Genomic DNA, 22,896 nt, shown 5'->3' with positions numbered 1-22,896 from the left:
CCTAAGGGATTCTACTAGCAGACTGCCTGGTAAGAAAAGCACTGCTCCCGTGGACAAGTCATATGAAGGGTGCGTGAGGGAGAAGTTAAAATGGGCTCAGTACCAAACCATAAAATTAATGAATAATAGAAAGTGCTTGCAGATTTGCAGCAGTGAATAAAATCAGTCAGTAATAAGTGCTAGAGATCATATGAGCAAGGCTAGGTTCCTTGTATTATAATCAGAAATTGACCACTAACAGAGGATTCTCGAATGGTCCTCATTAGTATGCTTCAACAATATTACCTACTGTGACTTACCCCTCATCTGTTATGCGGACGTTTTCTGTTACTCAAAAGTCACATCATGAAACAAAAAATAAATAACACGATTTGAGCTCACAGTGCTGTGTAAATCAAGTCCTCCCAGTCTATTATAAACTTGTGATCTTCGGCCCAGGCTCTCACTTACCTGTATCAACCAATGCCATGCACTATTCTACACACCAGTTTCATACAGCCCTCACTGATACCATTCAAAGTGATTTTCTGTGCATCATTCTGAATAATCATCACCCAAAGAAATTTGAGGACATCCCACCTACTGCTAAAGTACTGCTTGGTTTCCTCTCTCTGACAGAATCAAGTTCAGAGTCTGTTGTGCCAACTATAAGGCAATCCACTTGATACAACCAGACTATCTTGCTGCAAAACTCAAAATCCCCAAGGGTGTTCACACTATGGCACCTTCCTTTGCCAGAGACTCTCAAAGAATACCCCAGCGAATACCCTCCTTTTTTACCTCTGATTACCTTTTCCATTGGTGTAATTCAGGAAAGGTCTCAAAATTCCCCTTCTTACAATCTTTTTACCCCACTCCTACCACCACTACTTCAAAGCATACAGGCAGGGGTGGAAGCACCCTGCTTCACTTCCCAGCACAGTTTGCCCCTTAGTATTGTGGTCAATGCAGTTCATGCCACATGCTTACTTCAAATTTCACTGGATTATTCCACCAAAGTTGGTGCAGGTTAGTGCTGTAAATCTGTAGACACGCGTTTCTGGATATCATCCGTCATCAGTACAGATAAAAACTAATTTTATTTTGGGTTGCTGAGCAGGCTGCCACAATCTACTTCAAAGCATGGTGGTTCACACTGTAAATATATCTGCATATCTCAGTCTTCTCAGATGTGTGCCCTTGTGTCTGGACATATGTCAGGGGTTGCTTTTATTTATTTAAGGCTGCCTTGGATAGTATTGTACCAATCCATACCTGTCATACTGTGTCTGGAGTGTGAAAAGGCTTTTGTCATTTAAAAGCTGAGCGTGGATAGCACTGTGCTAATCCTATGCCTAAAGACTTTGCTAAACTTGTGATATATATATATATATATATATATATATATATATATATATATCTTTTTTTCACTGCCAGTCGCCAGCCAGTAGGTAGTAATAGTTAGGGCCTAGTTTCCATAGGAAAAGTGTTTACTGGCTTGCCTATAACTTTGGCACCATTTGACAAATCTTCATGAAAGTTTCCCAATAAAGTGCGCCACGGATTCTAGTTGTGCATGGAAAGTTTTGGGATGATCCACCAAGTGGGCGACTGAGGAAAAAAAGGGGGGGGGTTAAGAAAAAAAAAAAAGGGGGGGGCTTAAAAAAAAAAAAGTGTGTTCCCCAAGTTAATTCCCATGGAGATTTTAGACCCGACTACATCCGGATCGCTGGGCAAAATTACACCAAATTTGGCAAAAAAGGAAGCTTTTGTTCCAGAGAGTGTCCTTCTTAGGTCGAGCATTCGAGACCTCTTGTATATACATTAGTATATACTTATATACTTTAGTACATACTTATATGTGTATGTACTTTGTGGGCTCTGGAGATCAGCTCTAGGACTTGTCGGCTTCCACTTAGGGACTTTGTTTTCTGTTCAGCTGCCTCTATTTAACTGTCTTGATAGAAAACAACCAGCAGAGGTCAGTGAAATACCAGAATCACTTTAGCATTCTCTAGATTTCAGTCCGTAGAAATTGTCTTCTACAAGCACCCGTAGACAATAATATATTTTTTCAAATCTTGTATTTTCAGTGATATGACCACCAAAGGCCCTGATTTTATATTAACAACAGAGCTTTGGACTTAACCATTTCCCGCTGAAAAGAAATATTTCTCTCAATGTGTCCCCGTACCTGGCGTGTCACGCAGTTTGGTACTTACTTCCCCTCCATGCTAAAGAACAGTAGATGTTTCAGCACCCAGGCTAATGTGTTGCATAGCTAAATACATATAAGGTGCCAAAGACGAGACCGATTGCATTGCAAATGCTTGTTGTTATTTGGTGTAAATCTGTTGAGTAGTTTTGGAGAGATGAAAGAAAATCCAAATTGATATATCTTTGGTTGTGAACACTTTGTGACTATTTCGCGATGAATCGCGAATGTGTACACCAACAGGAATGCTGTGATGGGCTGGCCGCAACCTGTGTAAAAAGTTGCAGCTGCCATTTTACAGTGACCCATACACTGACTAACACAGGCACTCACTCACCCTTACATTCACTGACACACCCACTCACTCATCCAGACAGCCATTTGGACACCCACTCACTCACCCAAGCAGTCACTCATACACCCACTCAACACTATACAGCTAACACAGCCAGTCAGTCACCCATACAGCTAGTGACACACACAATCAGTTTCTCACACAGGTACTAACATACTCATTCACTCACCCATACAGACACTCACATACCCACTCACATACCCATACAGCTACTAACATACATACTCACTCACCCATAATCTCACTAACAAACCTACTCACTCACCCATACAGTCACTCACACACCCACTCACCCATCCATACAGCCATGCATATACACACTCACTTGCCCATATAGGCACTCACATACCCATTCACAGACCCAAAGAACCACTGAAACATCCACTCATTCACCCATACAGTTACTGGCACACCCAGTCACTCACCAATACAGTCACTAACCCACCCCCTTACTCACTCATACAGCTACAAACACAGCCACTCACTCACCTAGTCAGCCACTCACTTACCCAGTCATACACTCACAAATTCACTGGCACATGCACTCACTCGGCTATACAGTACAGATACACCCACTCACTCAGCCATTCCATCATTAACACACCCACTCACTCACCTATACAAGTACTAACACAGCCACTCACTCACCTATACAGCCACTCACACACCTATACAGTCACTGACACACCCACTCACCTATACAGCTACTAACACAGCCAGTCAATCACTCATACAGCTAGTGACACAGACACTCAGTTTCTCATACAGGCACTGACACTCATTCACTCATGCGTACAAGTACTCATAAACCCACTCACTTACCCATACAGCTAATAACATATATACTCTCTCACCCATATAGCAACTCACGAACCCATACAATCACTCACACACCCACTCATGATCCCATACAGTCACTCACACATGTACTTACTCACCCATACAGGCACTCACACACCTACTCCCAGACAAATATAGCCACTAACACCCACTTAATTAACACATACAGCTACTAATACAGCCACAAACCCACCTATGCAGCCTATCCAACACCCACTCACTCACCCATAGTCACCGACACATGCACTCACTCACTTATACAGGTACTAAGCACAGCCACTCACTCACCTATACAGCCACACACACTCTCACTTTATAACTATATAAACACGGACACACCTTCTCACTCACCTATACTGCCACTAACCCAATGTTACTCAACCATACAGTCAGTCACACACCCATACACACACTCACCCATACAGTCACTGACATACCCACTCATGTATCCATACAGTAACTGACACAAGAACTTACTTGCCCATACAGCCACTCACACACACACCAATACAGTCACTGGAACAAGCACTCACTCTCCCATACAGCTACAAACACACACATGCACACCCAAACAGACACCTATTCAATCATCCATACACTCACTCACACATCAATACAGCCACTCATGCACCCACTCATATACCCATACAAACACTTAGTTATTCATGAATCCATACAGCCACTGTCACACCCACTCACTCAACCACATATCCACTCACTCAAAAACATATGCATAAACTTGCTCACTCATGCAATCACACACTCACTGACACAGAAACTCACTCACACTCTTTCTTGTACACATACACAAACAGTTTATCTTTTTTTTTTTTTAGCTAAAAGTTTGTTCGAACAAGAACCTTTTTTTTTTTACAACTTTTTTTCCAAATAAAATAGCAACTGGAAAATATTTTTTAAATGAAAAACTGGGGAAACGTCATTCAAAAGCAAAAAACAAAACAATTAACACTTATGCACTTTTGCAGCATCCAAAAGTGCAGTAACAGACTGTTCCCCTACAGTTAGAACTTTTTCGGAGTCCAAACAGTGGTTCTATGGGACTGTCAATTAATGCATGAGTGGTTTTGTGAGTGGGCGTATGAGAGGCTGTATGGGGGTGTGAGTGATTTTGTGAATGAAGTCACCAGTGATGTCATTTGAGATATCATGAGTTAGCTCAGGTAACTATAACTGCTGAATTTCTTTGGTTTTGCACAAGTGAAATGTGAACCTAAATATAACATTTCAGTAACCTTTGATTTATATATATATATATTTACATATAAATAATACATATATATAATATATATGTATGTGTGAAATTCAGCAGTTTTAGTTACGTGAACTAACTATAACTTACGAACCGCAATGCACTGCTTATGACGTCACATATTACATTACTTATAACATAGTCAGTTACATCACTGATGACATCTCAAATGAAATCACTGATGACATCATCCAGTGAGTGTGCGTGTTTTCTAAATGTTTATGAGTGTTAATAAAACGTACCAAGGTACTATACAATTTTAAATAGTATACTTTCTGTACTACTGAGTGATACCTTTTTTATTATGTGAGTGGCTGTGTGAAACTCTGTATCCTTACGTCAGTGGGTGTCTGAGTGCCAGTATGGGTGTATGTGTGGGTGTATAAGTAGATATGTGAGTAGCTGTGTGGATGAGTGAGAGGCTGTGTGAGAGACTATTTTGGGGAGTGAGTGGATGTGTCAGTGGTGGTATGGGTGAGCGAGTAGCTGTATGGGTGAGTTAGTGACTGACTGAATGACTGTATGAGTGACTGACTGACTATCAGTGGCTGTATGGGTGAGTGGGTGTTTAAGTGGCTGTTTGCTTAAGTGAGTTGGTGCATGAGTGGCTATATTGTAGAATGTCTGTGTGAATGGATGTATGGGTGAGTGAGAAGTTTAAGTGCCTGAATGGATGTGTTAATAGGTATTAAGTGGTTTAGTGAGTGCTTGTATGGGTGAGTAAGTGACTGTACTGAGAGGCTGTATGGGTGAGTGGATGTGTGAGTTGATTTATAGGTGAATAAGTGGGTGTGTGAGTGGCTGTTTTAGTGAGTGTGTGGCTCTGTGAGTAGCTGTATAGGTAAGCAACAGGTTGTATGAGTAGGTTTATGTGTGAGTGAGTGGTTGTGCAAGTGCCTGTATGAGTAAGTAGGTTTGTGAGTGGCTCTATGGATGAGTGAGTGGTTGTGTGAGTACTTGTAAGGGTCTGTGAATGGGTATGGAACTGGTTGTTTGGGTGTGGGAGTGGGCATCTTACAGGTTGTATAGTGGTGTGAGTGCTTCTGTGGCTGAGGTTATCAGTGATGTCACTGAGATTTTATCAGTGATGTCACTGACCATGTCATGAGTGATGTAATATGCGAAGGGCATAAGTTAGTTTGCTCATGTACCTATAACTGCTGAATTTCACTGGTTTTGTACGAGTGAAATCTGTGCCTAAATATACCATCTCTGAAAAAATTTGTTTTTTTCAGTGAAGGTCTAAGGTTTTTAAAAATATATTTTCTAACCATAACGTCTCTGTAACCTTTGGTTTTTCCCAGTGGATTTCTATGCTTTTTTAAATTGCATTTCTCATCTATAACACCCCTGTAACCCTTGTTTTATTTGTATTTTCTAACTGAAACTTCTAACCTTTGAGGCTGGGTGTGTGAGTGAGTGTATGAGTGTCTCAGTGGGTCTGGCTACACCTGCATAAATGTCTGGCTGGTTGTGTAAGTTGTTTTGTAAGTGTCTGACTGAGCCTGTGAGTGAGTGCATGAGTGTCTGATTGGGTGCATGCGCATCTGAGTGGGTCTGTAAGTGGATGTGTGAGTGTCTAAGTGGGTCAGTGAATGTGTGCATGTCTGATTGGGTCTGTGAGTCCCTGAGTGGGTCTGTGATTGGATGGGTGTGCATCTATGTGGGTCTGTGAGTGGGTGTTTGAGTGTCTGAGTGGGTCTGTTAGTGGGTGCAGAAGCCTCTGTGTGGGTGCACGAGTATCTGACTGGGTCTGTGAATGGGTGTGAGTGTCTGTGTGGGTTAGTGAGAGGGTCTGTGAGTGGGCAAGTGGGTCCACGAGTATGGCTAGGTTCCATTTGAATGGATTTGGGGGCTGCACGGCCCCCACCACCCTGGCTGATTTTAGCCTCATAGACCCTGTCCCCCAGGTCATTAACATATGGGGAAGGGGGGCCATGTGCCCCTCTCTCCCTGGGTGGATTTCTGCCCCGGCGACCCCATTCACCGGTGCCTTGCCTCTATAGTCTGGGTGCCCCCAGGGCACCCTGTGACCTTCGTTGGGGACCGCGGGGGGGGAGAGTCTAAAGCCTCATGCGGTCCCTGCCAGCTCCCTCCCTCATGCAGGAACTGGCATTGCTCTGACAGACAGGGAGCTGTTGAACATGCAGCTCCCTGTCTGTCAGAGCAATCTTTTCGTATGTTTCCCAGCCCGCATGACAGAGGGCAGGGAAACAGCCGAAAACTGCACTTCCAGCAAGTGATGCATTTATCAGCTCGTGCTTGCTGGAAGCTGAGTGTTTGCTGTGACTTGGCGGGAGCTGTCAAAGCTCCCACCAAGCCACAGCAAACAGCTATGTCCTGGATGTGGGCACCCCGGGACATAGCAGGAGCCAGACCTGTGGGCCGTGGTCCCCAGGGTGATTATTGGATCCAGGATGGGGGCTGCATGGCTCCCCCTTTGATTTAGAAGAGCCTACCCCGAGGAGGTGGCGGTCCCCAGGCTGAGAACAGCCTGTAAGGGAGGCCGCACATCCCCCCTCCTTAAAAACAATCAAAAGCCCAGAGAAGGTGGTCCCCAATTTATTTTTGGGACGTGGCCCCAGAGAGGTGGTATCCTCAAGGTCGGGGGTAGTCCGAGGGGACCCATCAATTTTGAAAGATAAGCCCCAGGGAGGTGTTGGTCCCTGGGGATCAAAAGTGCCTCAGGAGGGGGGCCCCATGCACCCCCTCCTTTTTATAATCCCACATGCCCTTGGGACCGGGCCCACCTGGGGGCTAAACCTTAGAGCAGAATGGGAGTCCATTCTTTCTCTTTTTCTCTTTTTCTGCAGGGGCCGTGGATCCAGCACGACTTTCGCCAAATGTTTTTTTAATGCTTTCATTCCTACCCGGCGCTTTTCAGCTTCACCGAAGCCTTTCTGACTCCCTTCAAACTATACTCTTCTGTTCATGGACATCATCAAAAACACTGTACAGTGAAATAGCACTACTGCGTACATGATGCAGACCATAGCCATATTCTAGTGGCAATGTACATGACTCCACAATTGAACATGGTATATAAATATGGCCAAAATCAAAAAATAATAAATGCATCTGAAATATATTATGAAATATAGTAGAACAGTGTTCATGTACAACCACAAAGATACTATAGTGGAATTCATTCTGTAGACACATTCATGTGTCTTTTGATTTCTCGCTCTAAGTGCACCGAGTATGCCCAGACGTGGGTCCGGTGCTCTCCATGCCACTGGAGTCAAGCTAGCCTGGCTGATGAGGGTTGATATCTCGAAATCAGTCATAGGATGCTTGTTTCCAGTCCAGGGAGGACCAGGACTGGTAATTTGGGCTGGTTTGTTCCCATGGGGTGCAGGGTCAAGACTTATTTGCAAATGGCTGGGTTTAGACTGGAATGGCATGGGGAGCAAAAATCCAATGGATTTAGGCCCAGAGCTCTGTATTGGAGTGAATGTATGACATTGTTCAGCATTCTGTCCTTCAATTTTTCTTTTTGCATGTGTCACCCCGAGTGGGACTGATATGCCCAGATGTGGGCCCCCTGCTCTCCATTCCACTGGAGTTAAGCTAGCCTGCCGGATGAGGATTGATACCCCGAAACAGGTCACAGGATGCTTGTTTTCAGTCCAGGGAGGAGCTGGCCTGCGCAGTTTGGGCGGGTCTGTTCCCATGGGAGCAGGGTCAAGACTGATTGGCATATGGCTGGATTTAAACTGGAATGGTATGGGGATCAAAAAACGATGGATTTATGCCCAGATCTCTGTACTAAGTGAAAGTTTGACGTTGTTCAGCATCTGTCCATCAATTATTATTTTGCATCTAAAATCAATCCTGGCAGCCCCTGTGTGATTTTGCCACAAATGATGCCCGTTCTTTCACCAATTCAGGATTGGGATTTATATAGGTAGGAATGATGGAAATTCGTAGGCTTCTGTGAACTCGTCCCACCTTGATGTATTGTGTTACTGAAGTTGTTTCCCACCATTTATTAAGTAAACGTTTTTTAATTTTTCTAATAGTTCTACATCTTGCTTAAAAAATAATTATATTGGAGATATGCCTGTATTTTTCGTTATGTTGCTTCCCGTTTCCAAATTCTCATCAAATAATGATGATGCCACTGCCAGTAATGTGGATTCCCATTCATTTATGTCCTACACACAACAGTGGTTGACTAATTGCCAGCTAATTATTATATTAATTGCGAGTTGTGTATAACACGAAAAAGTAAGTAATTTCGAAACTCCAGTTGTGGTGAACATGCCAGTGAATAATGTGAAAAAAGTGAAAGATAGTTAGTCGTCATTCCAAATGTTCTCATAACTCCTCGGATTACTACGACTCACCAACAGTCATATTGTTTATTTGCTAAGCCCCCTGCTAAGTTTAGTAATGGCTGTGGCTTCTACTTTAAACAATTCCTATACAATTGTTCTCCAATAAACCCAGAGCTGATTTCTCTCATACACATCGATATATATATTTCGTTCTGCGATCCAGTTTCAATTATTTTCTTGATGGTGAACTGAAGTTTTAATTTAGATTGCCGCTACGAGTCAACGTTATTATTATAACGTGAATGGTGTTCAGATGTATTAATCACTGAATATCATTCATTGGCCATTAATGATCGTGCATCATTGTGCAATTGAATTTAAATTGCTGTCCTAATGACGAGTTAGTACTTTCGTACGTTCATCGCTAAAAGTCCATTCGTTTACAATTAATCCTCGTGCCAATAGCTGTTGGTAAAACCTATTTGCACAGAGTTCCGGTCTTTAATTTATTTAAATGTTTTAGTAGATTTCTGGAGCCACAAACTACACATGTTCGTTAGATATATATATGAAGTTTAAAGTGACATACAGTTTGGTGAATCTGTCCATTAAAATATGGCGTTTTAAATGTACAAAACCACTAAAGTTTTATCTCAAGTAACTAGAACTCGCACCCTACGGTAACTAGAACTTGTGTCTCCAACATGCAAAGTTTTCTCATCAATAATTTTATTGCAAATGTTGTAGTGATATTGCAAATTAACATTATAAAAGATGTCATGAATGATGTAATATGTGGGGCAATTAGAAGTGCATGGCGAGGGCGCAATTTATAGTTACTTTCGGGGATGAGTTATTGTTACTCGAGTAATATTTTATCATATGTAAAGCCAACCTCCTGCGGGCAGCCAATCCCCTGAGGCGCACAGCCTTTGGCCGTCCACAGCAAGGGGCTGGCTGCAGGGCCTAGCCCTCGGTCGGCTGGCACCACTGGGAAGTTTTAGTTAGAACTATGTTTCTAAAAAAAAAGCATTTTGTGTTTTCCTAATAACTTTGGTGCAGTTTAACGAACCTTCATGAAACTTTCCAAAAATAATGCTCTTTTAACTAAGCTCCTAACTGGAAAGTTGGGGGGGAGGGGGGGGAGGGATCTGTCAAGCGGGGCAGAGAAAATGAAAAGGGGTGTCCTTAAACTCATTTTCATCACTTATATACATAGACACTTTATAGGGATGTTGAAAGTCAGCGAGGAGATGCAAGGCCATGTAGAGGAACCAGGCTAAAGGTTAAGTTTCTGTGATGGTATAATTGGGACAAAGGTAGTGTAATGCATTTTTCAATGATATTTTCCTTATGCTAACTATTGGTTTTAAAACTTGGAAAATCCAGTGAATGTTGGAAAGTGCCTTCTGAGAAAACATTTATTGAGAATCCCGATTATTCATTCTGAATAGTGCCACCAAATGAAGCTTTTTTAGAAGATCAAATTCGAAACCATACCGACAATCCCACAAACAAACAAACTGCAAATTAACTAAGAGAGGGCCGATTTGAAGGTAGTCGCCATTTTTGGAACTTGCCTGAGCAACACTTTCAAGGTTGGGCATGCCTTATTCTTAACTAGTTGCACCGGCTAGAGGCAACAGCGCTGTTTTTCCCCCATGCAGCCGCTTAAAGCAGCACATTGGTGGATGTGTAGAAAATTCAAAAACCACCACGTTCCCAGGTTTAGAGAATAGCTTGCCTAGCCCATGTTTTTGCTTGACATTCTGGGAATTGTACTTCTGATTTGTTATGGGATAAACAGGCTTACAAATCCCAGAATGATCAGCCATACCTGGATTCGATGAGCTACACACACGTGCCTGGGAAACCTGGACGCTCTGAAACCATCTATTCTTTCAAGTCGCAATACAGGACACTTGGCTTAGCAGGGGACGATGGAACTCTCCCCCCAAAAATATATGTTCCTCTAAAATATTTTGGAAAATGGTAACTTTAAATAACAAAGGAACAGCATTACGGTTACTCACTCTTTTGACAGTGTACTCCTTCATACCCAGAAGGGCACTTGCAGGCATATTCTGTGAAGACATCCCCACGGCGGGTGCTGGAAATCAGCTGGCATTCTGCATTGTGATGGCAAGGGTTTGGGTGACAGGGACCTGAGGGAATCACAAAGCACTTTTAAAATGTGATGAGGATCAACTGTTGTAAGCTTTGTCACAGAAGATTTTACAAATACCTCTGTTTTCAATTGCTCCAATTATTTATGAATAGCTACAGTCAAATAATCACATCAATCTCCAGCTACATTGCTTTGTGTCTCTTATCTTCTGAATTAAGTCGAGGAAAAACAAGTTAACAATTTGAGCCCTAAAGTCTGGGCAACAAGTACATTGGAGAGCCTGTTACACCACTGGAGAGCCTGTTACACCACTGGAGAGCCTGTTACACCACTGTATTAAACAATATGAAGGTCTCTTACTCCCACTCATATGCCTAATATGCATGGGGGATGCAGAGTGTACTTGCCATTCCTCATCACTTAGATTCAGTAACTGAACATCCCTCACAACTCCTGTGTGCCAAATTCATAGGTACATTTCAAGTTTTGTATTTTGCCTCTATCTTAATTTGGGGGTTTATCTGACCATCCATGCGGTGCACTTGTTCCACAGGTCATCCCGTGTATAAGAGGGTCAGAATAGATGCTCTACTAAACATTGACACTGGGGAATGAAAGTTGTAACAGAAGCTGCAGGTGAAGGAGATGGAACCACCTCCTTGGTGCCTCATCCACAGCTGAACTCCGCTTCCACTGTGTGATCCTACTCATCCTCTGCCCTATGTTACCTGGACAGGTAGGGGATTCTATCTGGCAGGGCAGATGTAGAAGTAGGTGCTGCAGAGGCTTATCCATCCCTTGCTCCACACCTCTTACTGCAAATCGTATAGAAAGGGAGACATGCTGCTGTTTCATTAAGACAACTTGGCTTCAAACATCTGTTCTTTTTTAATGGCCCTGTCAGCTCGACCAAGTATTGTGGAGTACATAATTAATGGCTGATATAGTCCATAGCACTGGGCTTTACGCCAATATCAGTACCCTGAATGGCAGGCCCAGCCAACTAAATGTCCTAGAATAGGCAGTTAACATGTTAATTGGCTGCATTCTAAATTCATCAAAAATGTGGATCGAGATGTATGCATGTTTCTATATCGCAAATCTAGCATAAGTGCAGTAAAGTATTTACAGGGAAAACGACCAGCATAAAGTCAGCAAATTCTAGGAGAGATAGCGGTTTTGTGTGTTGTTTATGCACTGTGATGCAGTGTTCTTTAGAGGTGCACCTTGAACTCTTTCCTAAATTGGATCAGCATTGGGCCAGTCCCAATGAATACAGGGATTTTTTTCAGATCTTGGGAGCACAGAATGTAAAGGCCTACTGCCTTTGTTTATACTTTTGGCTGTGGGTAAGCAGAGAACCACCAGAGATGGTGAGCTTGTCTACCAAATGAACAGGGATGCTGGTCGTTATAGCTTTGTACATGATGCAGCTGGTTATGAAAATGGTCCGATCTGTCACGAGGAACTAACAGAGTTCCATCAGGATCTGGTTGATCTGCAAAAAATAGGGTCAATTGACTTATGCATCTGCTTGTGGGGTGTGAAAATACAGAGATCAAGGCTAACAGGTTTACTGCCAACAAGCCGCTGAGCATTAACTGCTATTAAATTAACTCATCCCTCTCATTAGTAAAACAAAAAGGGGATAAGTGGATTGTTTGAATTAATCTCAGTCACTGATCATTATTCAAGCGACATTATTCACCTTCAGCAATACTTTGTTTTGGCTTGTATAACCATAAAAGTTCATATATAAATAAGTTAAAGCATTAAAATTTCTTGTTTGGATTAAAACGATATAATGAATACTTCTGGTAGACCTGCTTAAAAAAACCTGCATGGGTGTTCCAGTTTGTAAAGATAAACAGATTTACAAACAGAGGTATTGTTAAAAGACAATACAGTACATGATTCAGATGAAACTTCTTAGTAGCCCACATAGATCAGCATATTAAAAAGTTTAAGTAGCAGCAACAATGTTGGAGACACAGGTACAGTTTACGGTGTAATCGCACACATTGAGACCAGAAAGTCTTCTGGCTATGTCGTCACAGATAGCTTGTTTAATCTGATTCTCCATGCCCACACTAAATATCTAGAGACAGCGAACATAATGTGCTCCTTTGTGTCACACCTAAGTATCCTCCCATTAACTTGCACACAAAAACAATCCATCTTTTTCAGGGCAGGGGATAACTAGAACAGAAAAAGAGAAAGCGGTCCACTGATTCTTACAACTGCGAGCAAAATGGTAAAAGGGAAGATAATGAGCAGCTTTTTCCCAATTTGATGTAAAAGATTTTAACAGATCAATGCCTATTCTGAACTTTATGTACAGACTTTGAGCTTGGGCAGGGCGAATACTGTCAAAGTAAGGTTCGAAGATAAAACATATTTATAGCTCACAAATTTCATGGTGATATTCTCGGCTTTTCGGTCTTTCCAAGTTTGTTGCAACGCAAGATCCCAATAAGCCTGCTTCATTTTTATAAAGATACCTTTTGACATTGAGGTGAGGGGGGGAATGGGGGGAGGGGAGAGACCAGACCTCCTCCATTTTAACAAGTTCACACAAGGATTTTATTTTCCTGAGCCATGGGGTGCAAGCTCCCTTCTCAATAGCGACTATCTCCACCAGGGCTTCTCTATATGGCTCGAGTTCCAGTATCGTCCAAAGATGCATCCAATATGTTAAAAGTGTTAAAGATATCACTTGATCAATTCTCTTTAGTGCTAAGTCAAGTCGAAGTGGTGTGGGAGGTGTGCATGCGGGCAGATTAAATAGTGTCCTGATGAATAGGTGTTCAATTTGGTTAAGAATAGACACATCAGCACATCCCCAACGTTCTGCACCATGTGTGCCCCCTGACAAACCTGTGGCCCTATGTACTTAATTGGCTGGTGTCACTGCTCTACTGGAGGTGCCCTTGTATTTCCTTCTTATAGCAGACGCCCTTGGAGCAGGATGGTTCTACTGTGGGGCCCAAGAAATGTTATCGGTCCGTCTTACACCCACGGCATTAAAACATTTTACTTGCTCCTTCTATCCTCATTCTACCTCTAAAGGAATGGTGGAGGTTCAGTGCCATGAATTTTTACTTTGGCTGGTTCAGCTCAAGGCCCCTTGCAAGGCCAAAAGATGCAAAGCAAACCAACAGCTACTGACGGCCACGCAAGGTTCGGGATATTAAATTAAAAGCATATAGTCGGCAAACATAAGGATGAGGGTGTTCACACATGCAAATTTAGGGGCATCATGGTTACATTTTGCTAGCCAATTTACCACTCCATTAATATAGAAACTAAAGAGCATGGGGGATAGCATGCATCCTTGCCTGACACATGGTTTGTAGCTATCCTAGATGTAAGATCCCAGCCCGAATTCTACCTAACCTGTGAATATGTTTAAGGTTTTCAGAATCCTTAAGAGATCAGCTGGGACATCGTATGACTCCAATACAACCCATATGTATTCCCTCGAACCCTGATCTAAAGCTGCCTTTAAGTCTATAAAGCCAACGTAAAGGTGATTCTGCCTCATTGTGACATAGTGCCAGCGGATCGTCCTGAAGCAGAATCCCTGGTCCAAGGTACTGCTTTTAGCCCTAAATCCAGCCTGGCTAGCTGATAGAATGTGGTGATCTGTTATCCACGTTTGAAGTCTTTTCAGTATCTGCCTGGCAAAGATTTTCTGACTGATATCAATCAGACTGATGGGTTTGTAATTGGGTGGGACATCTCTCCTCCCCTTCTTGTAAATAGGAAAGATGGTGGCTCTGTGCCAGGAGGGGGGAATGTCCTTACCTCTCAGGATAACATTACCGAGGGCATTCTAATGCGGCACCCAGATTTCTCGCTGGGACAGATACAGATCACCTGGGATGCCATTGGGGCTGGGCGCCTTCTCCCTTTTTAGCAACTGAAGCGCCTGTGAGGTTTCTGTCATTCCAAATTCTATAGGAGCTCAAGCCTCAGTCCTAACCTTTTGCTCTGACTGATCTACTATACCAACCTAAATGAGTGGGACTTTGTCTTTGGTCTGTACGCTGTATAATTCTCACTAAATGGTCTACCCATGCTTTTGGTTGGATCACTGCAGCAAGATGATTTTCTATGGTGCGGTTCCCAGTCGCTATAAGCTTCCCAAAAAACTTGGTATTCCTAGTTTAAAGGGGTTCAGTACGTTCTTCCCATTGTTCTGCCTCCCACCCCCTTTTTGCCTTAATCAGAAGTGTCAGTTTCACTAGCAGACATTACCCTGGATGCATATATTTGTTCCATCTGATCCACAGAAGAAAGGCCAGCAGGCAATTTTGTGTTACAATCTCCTGCAATGATTTTGAGGTGGGTGTGATATATGGGATTGATAATGTGTGTTTTTCGTGTCACAGTCTCTGAATGAAGGTTTGCCCGGACAGAGCAGATGTAAGTGTTAATGATAGCAATATGCTTGATCTCTGGGACAGAGTTTGTTGGACTAACTACACCCAGTATGTCTCTACAATCTGACAGAATTATTTTCCTTTTAGGGATCATGTCTATCATAAGCCAGATCAGCAAGCCACCCGAAGGTCTACCCGCAGGTGATGGTACAGCGTTGATAGCAAACGTAATATACCCAGATCCAAACAGCGGTTCTAGCGCCCATGTTTCCTGCAATAGGCACCCCATTCAGGATCCGCTAACTGAGCTCTAACCCCGCTACGTTCCAGGACATGAATTTTATAGTTTCAGTCCAACACACGTTTGCCCCAGCATGTATTGCTAACATATTTGTGGTCTCCCTCTCATTTGTCGCTACTGGATTAGGGGCATTAATGGATGTTCCCATATAATGTTTAGGTGAGGGTTCTGAGGTGCAGGATCTATCCAATTATGTATGATTCAGCTGAAATGGTCAATTTCAAAATGTCGCTCACATGGGCAGCTGGGAGGGGTGGCAGCCGGTGGTACTTTAGGGAGTTCAGATTATGAGCGTGTCCTAAAGTGGATGATGAGCAAGGGTCTGTTACATTAAGTCTTATGCGTGACTCCATAGGAGGCCAATAGCTATGCTCCAACGCTATCAGCCCTTCTACCTGCTTGTGACTTACTAGTTTCAGACCAATGTAATCCAAGGATGAGTGTCCACTGCTGAACCTAGTGGGTTTAATTATATCCTCTCTTATGACAGATCTGCAGCCCCTAACCTTTCAGACCCAATGAATGTCTTTATTAGTTAGAGAATCCTGGGTTTCTCTGGTAACTGGTGGGATATTTGGGGCGTTGATCATAAATATGTTGTATGGCTTGGTATTGCCTCCTACAGGTCTTACTAAATGTCTTTTATAGTTTTGTGTTGGTGGGGCCTTCCTCATGTTATGGTGACCAATTGATCCATTACCACTATGGGGTTCTGAGGGCCTCGGGTCACATCCCTGATGAGTATTAGAGCTACATCCTGGGTTTGGAAAGAGCGTGGACGTCCCCCCAGTCGCTCTAATAGTACCCGGAGCCTTTGTTGCGTGTGGAAAGTTTGGCAAGCATGTTTAGGTCTATTTATTGGAGTACTTCCGAAACGGGTGTCATTGCTAGGGCGAGCGGAGTCAGTCTTCCTTTTGGTTTGGGGTGAGTTGGAGCTGAACTTCAATTGCAGGGCCGCCAAGTTGTCCTCCATGTCAATGAGGACCTCGTACAGCCTTCTATATAATCTCGTAACCATATTATCTGTAATTAAATTAACGGCGGGTTTGAGGAGTCCCTCCCAACCGGAAGGGTGCTACTGTGAGTCGTTGGTGACTGTGTATTGTTCGTGATTGGTTCTTCCGTGATCTTTAACGCTTCATACCGGTTGCTACATTCAATGGTTATTACAGGTGTTGCAGTTAATGAATCAAGCATCTGGGTTATTATTAGGCTTTGCTGCCCAATCACAAGTGTTAGAGGTACTAGTATTATCTACGGTGTTGTGAGCCAGTGTTTCAGTACTCCGTGTTTTTTACAGAATGGTCTTATATCAGTGGATTTGGTAGCCTTCAACTTCTTCAAATAATACATTTATTTCATCAGTTCTTAGCTGCGTGTCTTGGCTGTCTTTTTTCTTTCCCTGTGTCAGGTGACTTATCATTGGCTTTTCGTTTCACCATAGTAGCTAGTAGAACTGTATTGTTAGGGTACTCGTTTGCGAAGTTATTACAGCTGGTTATCCCAAATGAACTAGTTATAGTAACATCTATCAAGATTAGTGGACCAAAGTTAACAGGGGTGCTAGGCCCAAGTCACTATTATTCTCTCTGCAGTGGTCAAACCGATGTAATGCAAAAGTAAAATTACTGTTGCAACGTAGCAAATTGATTCTCGATTGTGAATACTGTGTCCATTCTACCGGTTTACAAATAAAAAAGAAAAATAACAAAACAACTTAATTATAACAATCCTCAAGTTCTCTCCCATGGAGACTAGCACGTATTAAAAACTAAAGCAACACAGCAAAAACAAAAGGGCACCACGAAGTGATGGACTTGAGCAGCAAATCTTTTCTATCAGTCAATCCAGCGTGACATAAAGCAAAAAATGACTTGCACTGTGCTGGCTTGCTCCCACTAGGGATAAAGTTATCAATACAACCCCGTCCTTCAAGTGGGATTGAGGCCACAGAGGGTCTTGGGCCTTCAGAAACCCAAGTCATCCCAATAGACAGAGTCCAGGGCGAAGGCCATATGGTGTCTGTTGATTAGTTCGTAGAGCAATAGGACAATAAAGGAAACTCTTGCTGTTTAAAGGTGTCTTATCAATGAGCCAAGAGTGGCAAAGTGCAGCCCAGCACAAAACTAAGGTGCAGTGTGTCCTAATAAGATTCAACAAGACTCACCACATGAGCCTACTTAGACCCTTGCCAAAATCGTATATGTACTATGAAGTAGGCACCTGGACACCTAGCTGGCCACTTGCCAGTAGCCTCCAGTTCCTGACTGATCCAGTAACACCGCAGCTGTCTGGGTTTTCCTGACTGGGTTTTTTCACTCACCTTTCTTCCTGCCAACAGAGGTCCCACCCACCCCATGACATTCTTAATACAGGCTGCAGTGTGGCCGCGCCACTGGCGCATTTAAGCCGGGCCAAATGCAAGCCTATCTGCGCCCACCCATGCCTGGACTGCACCCAGTGCCATTACCCTGGCCCTCCAGCCACCCAAAGATACACCATTGCCGAGCTCTACACCCTTGACCCCGGATGCCACACCAAACACTGCCACCAAGCCGACCCACAGTAGGACCTTTCAGCTGCACCCACTGCACACACACTAGCCCACCGACCAGCCCCAACACACCACCTGAACAAAATCACAAACTTGCATGCGCCCTACTCAACACATGCTCACTATGCAAGCATTCCAATGAATTATGGGACCTCATTGCCACCTTCACACCAGACATCGTCTTCCTCATTAAGACCTGGCTCAGCCCCACATGTGCTCCAGACATTGCCACAGTGCTTCCAGACAGATATAAAATCCCTTACCATGACCGCACGAACAAGCCAGGAGGAGGAACAGCTATTATCCACAAAGACACCATACAGTGTACCACCAGCACCCTCATGGAACACCTCAACTTCGAGTTCGACATGGACGACAAGACAACCATCAATGGCACCCTCACATAATGACCCCAAGGCCCAGGCTCCAGCTTCTGCCACACCATCACATACTTCATTGTGCCCCTACTCTTAGACTCCAAAGACTACATCTTCCTCAGCAACCTAAATGTTCACTTCGGCAATGCCAACGACAAAACCACCACACACCTCCTCAACAGTAAGAGCAGCCTCGGATTTACCCCGATCATCCATGACCATAGGCCCACCACAGGACACACGCTGGACCCAATTTTCACCTCCAGAAACTGCGTAAAATACAGCCACATCACAGAACTCACATGGACCAATCACTCCATCGTTCACTTCATCATCTCCAGCCCCTGCACTGCCACTCCCAAAATGACCAACGCCCCCCACCAGAGTTGGAACAAAATCTCAGAGACTAGATGGGCAAATGCCCTCAACACCTCCAACCCTGCTACTGCCACCAACCTACCTCGAACAGGGAGTGAAAAACTTCAACACCTGGATCACCAAATGCGCAGACAGCATCATCCCCATCAAGAGCAACATCTGGAGAAAATCCTCCAAAAAGGCAAGGGGGTACACCCAAGTACTCAGAACCGCAAAATGGGACTGCAAACAGTTGGAACGGAGATGGTGCGCCAGCAAGGACACCTCCGGCAGAGCAGCCTTCAAAACCTTTCTCAACCTCTACCATCTACTGCTGACGGCAACAAAGAAGACAGCCCTTCCCGCATGCATCGAAACCAGTGCCAACACTACCAAGGATCTTTTCAACATCATTGAGGAATACTCCAACCCGACTGCCAACGAAAACGACATCATACCCTCAGAGGAGCTGTGCGACAACCTCGCTCATATCTTCCACAACAGGATCGCAACCATATCAGAAACTTTGAACCCCAACCCACACCTTTGGACCACAACCGTAACCAACACGAACCGTCAACTGACCACCTGCAACATCCTTTGCACCCTGGACACTACCTCCACTATGAAATCCATCCACTCTGGAGCACAGACCCATGCATGGACCACATCTTCAACCTTGGAAACCAAAGGATAGGCCAGGAACTCACCACCCTTCTCAACACCTCTATCACTACCACAACATTTCCCTACACCTGGAAACATGCAGTCAGACCACTACTCAAAAAACAGTCCGTCGACCCCAGAAACTACCAGCCAATCTCCCTGCTCCCATTACCAGAGAAGGTACTGGAAAAGATCATCAACTCATGCCAAATCTGGAACAGGACAAGCTACTCAGCACCTCCCAATCCAGCTTCCGCAACAATCACAGCACCGAAAAAGTCCTGATCGCAGCCACCAACGTCATCTGATTTCTCCTTATCCAAGGCAAAAATTCAGCTTTTATCCTCCTAGACCTCTCTGCAGCCTTTAACACCATATCCCTCCACACGCTGATCAAAAGACTCCACCACATCAACATCCAATGGGACGCACTCAAATGGATCACCTCATTCCTTACAGGAAGAACCCAGATGATCCACCTCCCACCTTTCACCCCTGAACCCAAGGGGATCACCTGCGGTGTCACCTAGGGCTCATTCCAGAGCCCCATGCTCTTCAACACATATATTACCCTTCTGGCCAACATCCTCAGATCCCACAGTCTCAACATAATTTCCTTTGCAGACGACACCCAACTCATCCTCTCACTCACCAACTACCCCTCCACCACCAGAACCAGCTTCCACTGATGCATATCAAACCTCACCTACTGGATGAAGAACAACTGCCTGCAGGTGAACACAGACAATACGGATGTACTGATCTTTGGCAATAGCAGCAACACATGGAACGACTCCTGGTGGCCATCAGACCAAGGACCCACTCCCTCTGACCACAACAGAATTCTCGGCATCATTAGGAAATCACAGAAAAATGCTGTCTCCTCCACCTGCTTCCTCACCCTGCGCATGCTGCATAAGATCTTCATGTTGTTGCCCCTACACAGGAGACACACCGTGACACAGGCCTTCATCACCAGCCAACTGGACTACGCCAACCCTCTCTACGTAGAAATCACCACACACCTCCTACAGAGACTTCAGACCAGACAGAAAATCACAGCTAGACTCATCCTCGGCCTTTCCCGATGAATCCACATCACACCCCACCTTGGGCAACTCCACTGACTCCCTGTACAGAAGAGATGCCAATTCAAGCTGCTGACCCCCGCACACAAGGCTCCATACAACCAAGGACCCGTATACATTAACCACTGTTTAAACTTCCACCAACAGTCGAGAACACTACGCTCCACCTCCCTTTCACTTCCCCATACTCCCCGCATCTACCAAAGCAGAGATGGAGTACGCTCCTTCTCCAACATCGCTGCAAAGACCTGGAACAGCCTCCCCACGCACCTCCGGACCATCACCTCACTTCGTGAATTCTAAACAGCCCTCAAAACCTGGCTGTTCGAATAATACTCCGGGACCTGCAAGCGCCTGGATACCCTATCAGGTGATTAGCCGCACATTATAAATCCTGATTGATTGACTATAAGGCGTCTCTCCAGTACAAAAATTGTATACGTTGAATGGGCAGATTGGAAACTCAGAGCCAGACTGAGTCGCCCCCAACAGTTTGTCCGCAGAGTTCAGGCACAGTTACTGCTCATTGCAAAAAACACAGTGGGGGAACAGGGAAGCCTGACAGGGACCAGCAGAGGCTTACCAGCGTAAAGAGGGATGTCAGATGTAAAACTCAAGGGGGTGGCCCCACCCTGGCTCTTCCTGGCAAGGACGAGCCAACCCTTGGCCCAGGTGCAGCGGGAAGGCCGGACGTGCTTTGTGCATGTTGGAAACTGGCAGCCCTGCCCCCTTCTCGGTCCGATGCAGCACTTGCAGGCGCTGGGAATTATGGAAGTGTTGGTCCTTTTCCAAAGGACTAAAGGCACTCATAGGCATTTGAGTCCCCTCTCAGATGTAGATGAAGTCCCACGCTGTGGGAAGACTGCAGCGCGCCTTGATCACGTTCGAAGCAGGCATACTCAACCCCTCTCGGTCCCATGTAGCGCCTCCAGGCACTGGGGATTATCGAGATGGTGGTCCCTTTCCAGGTGACTAAAGACACTCGTAGGGGTCTGATCCCCCTCACAGATGTAGCTAAAGTTCCGTCGCATTGCATTGGATTTCCCCTGATTAGGAGCCCTTGCTTCAAGCCTTTCATTAAAGTGGACATCGACATTGACCAGATCCTCAGCAGAATTAACTCAATATTTAGAGGCCAACCAGCACAGATGATGAACTATCTGGCAAACGCCCGAGTGAATCCTAAAAGAATTAAAATGCCCTACTTGAAATACTGCCTCCAAGACATCCCGCCTCCTTCCTCTGTCAAGGAATGGATGAAAAAAAGTTCTCTCTAGTTTCCTTCTTAATTGCCTGAGGAAAGGGTGCAACTTCCTAGTAGCCACAGGGACATCCTGCACTTCAATACACTAATGGAAGGTGTCAAGTGCATCCTTAAATTGGCAATGAACGCAATGGAAAATCAGAGAACATACGCACTGCAACGCATCCTTCTCAAGCCCAAGCTTACTTATATATGTTTAAGCCAGGAAAGGTAAAGGCCATCTTAGTTTTGAATTTTCAGATAACAAATATTGTCGAGACAACCATTTTTGATAGGCGGAGGTATAAGGATAAATTAGACTACTCTTCCAGGAAATTAGAATTTTTGAATAACGGCTTGCAATGGAAGAATCCTATTTTACACATGTTCTCCCTCCACACCTTGTCATCCATCTCCTGCTTTCAGAACCCTAGACGGATCTCGAGGTGGGTGCAACAATTGTGAGACTGAAGCCGTCAGTGTTGAACGTAGGAAAACATCCCATCACTGGACAAGGGACAAGCGGTCTTGAACTCACACAACTCAAGGCCAATTGAACATACCGCTGACACGGAGTCTGATCTGAACCCTGCTCTGAAATGTAACTTCTTCCTGCACCCTGCCACTCCATACCAAGTGCCAAAAAACCATTACCACAGGGGCATCCTGGTCTAATTTAAGTAGGCTACATGTGGCAGGAACTAAATCCTGCAAAATGATTTTTCTAACCGACACACTCACGGATTTCAGAAGGAAGCACAAGTACACCACCATAGGTAAAAACCTGATTCCCCATTCATGGATTAATCCCACAAAATCAGATCTTGAAAAACATTCATCTGGCGCCTGTTCCATACA

The 22,896-nt window shown here is 44.4% G+C and overlaps 1 protein-coding gene across 2 annotated transcripts in view; it reads right to left on the bottom strand.

The window, feature by feature from the left end:
- MFGE8 (milk fat globule EGF and factor V/VIII domain containing) overlaps positions 1–22,896 on the bottom strand; it is a 231,706-nt gene that overhangs the window by 129,947 nt on the left and 78,863 nt on the right. For both annotated transcript variants that reach the window (XM_085644459.1, XM_085644458.1), the window contains exon 3: positions 10,973–11,104. In XM_085644459.1, coding sequence (XP_085500585.1) covers positions 10,973–11,104 — 132 coding nt within the window. The remainder of the gene's footprint in view (positions 1–10,972; positions 11,105–22,896) is intronic.

This window comes from Triturus cristatus, chromosome 3_1 (assembly GCF_964204655.1).
Source record: "Triturus cristatus chromosome 3_1, aTriCri1.1, whole genome shotgun sequence".
NCBI classification, from domain to species: Eukaryota; Metazoa; Chordata; class Amphibia; order Caudata; family Salamandridae; genus Triturus; species Triturus cristatus.
The sequence above is the reverse complement of the archived record's forward strand: the minus strand, read 5'-3'. Positions and strand labels throughout refer to the sequence as shown.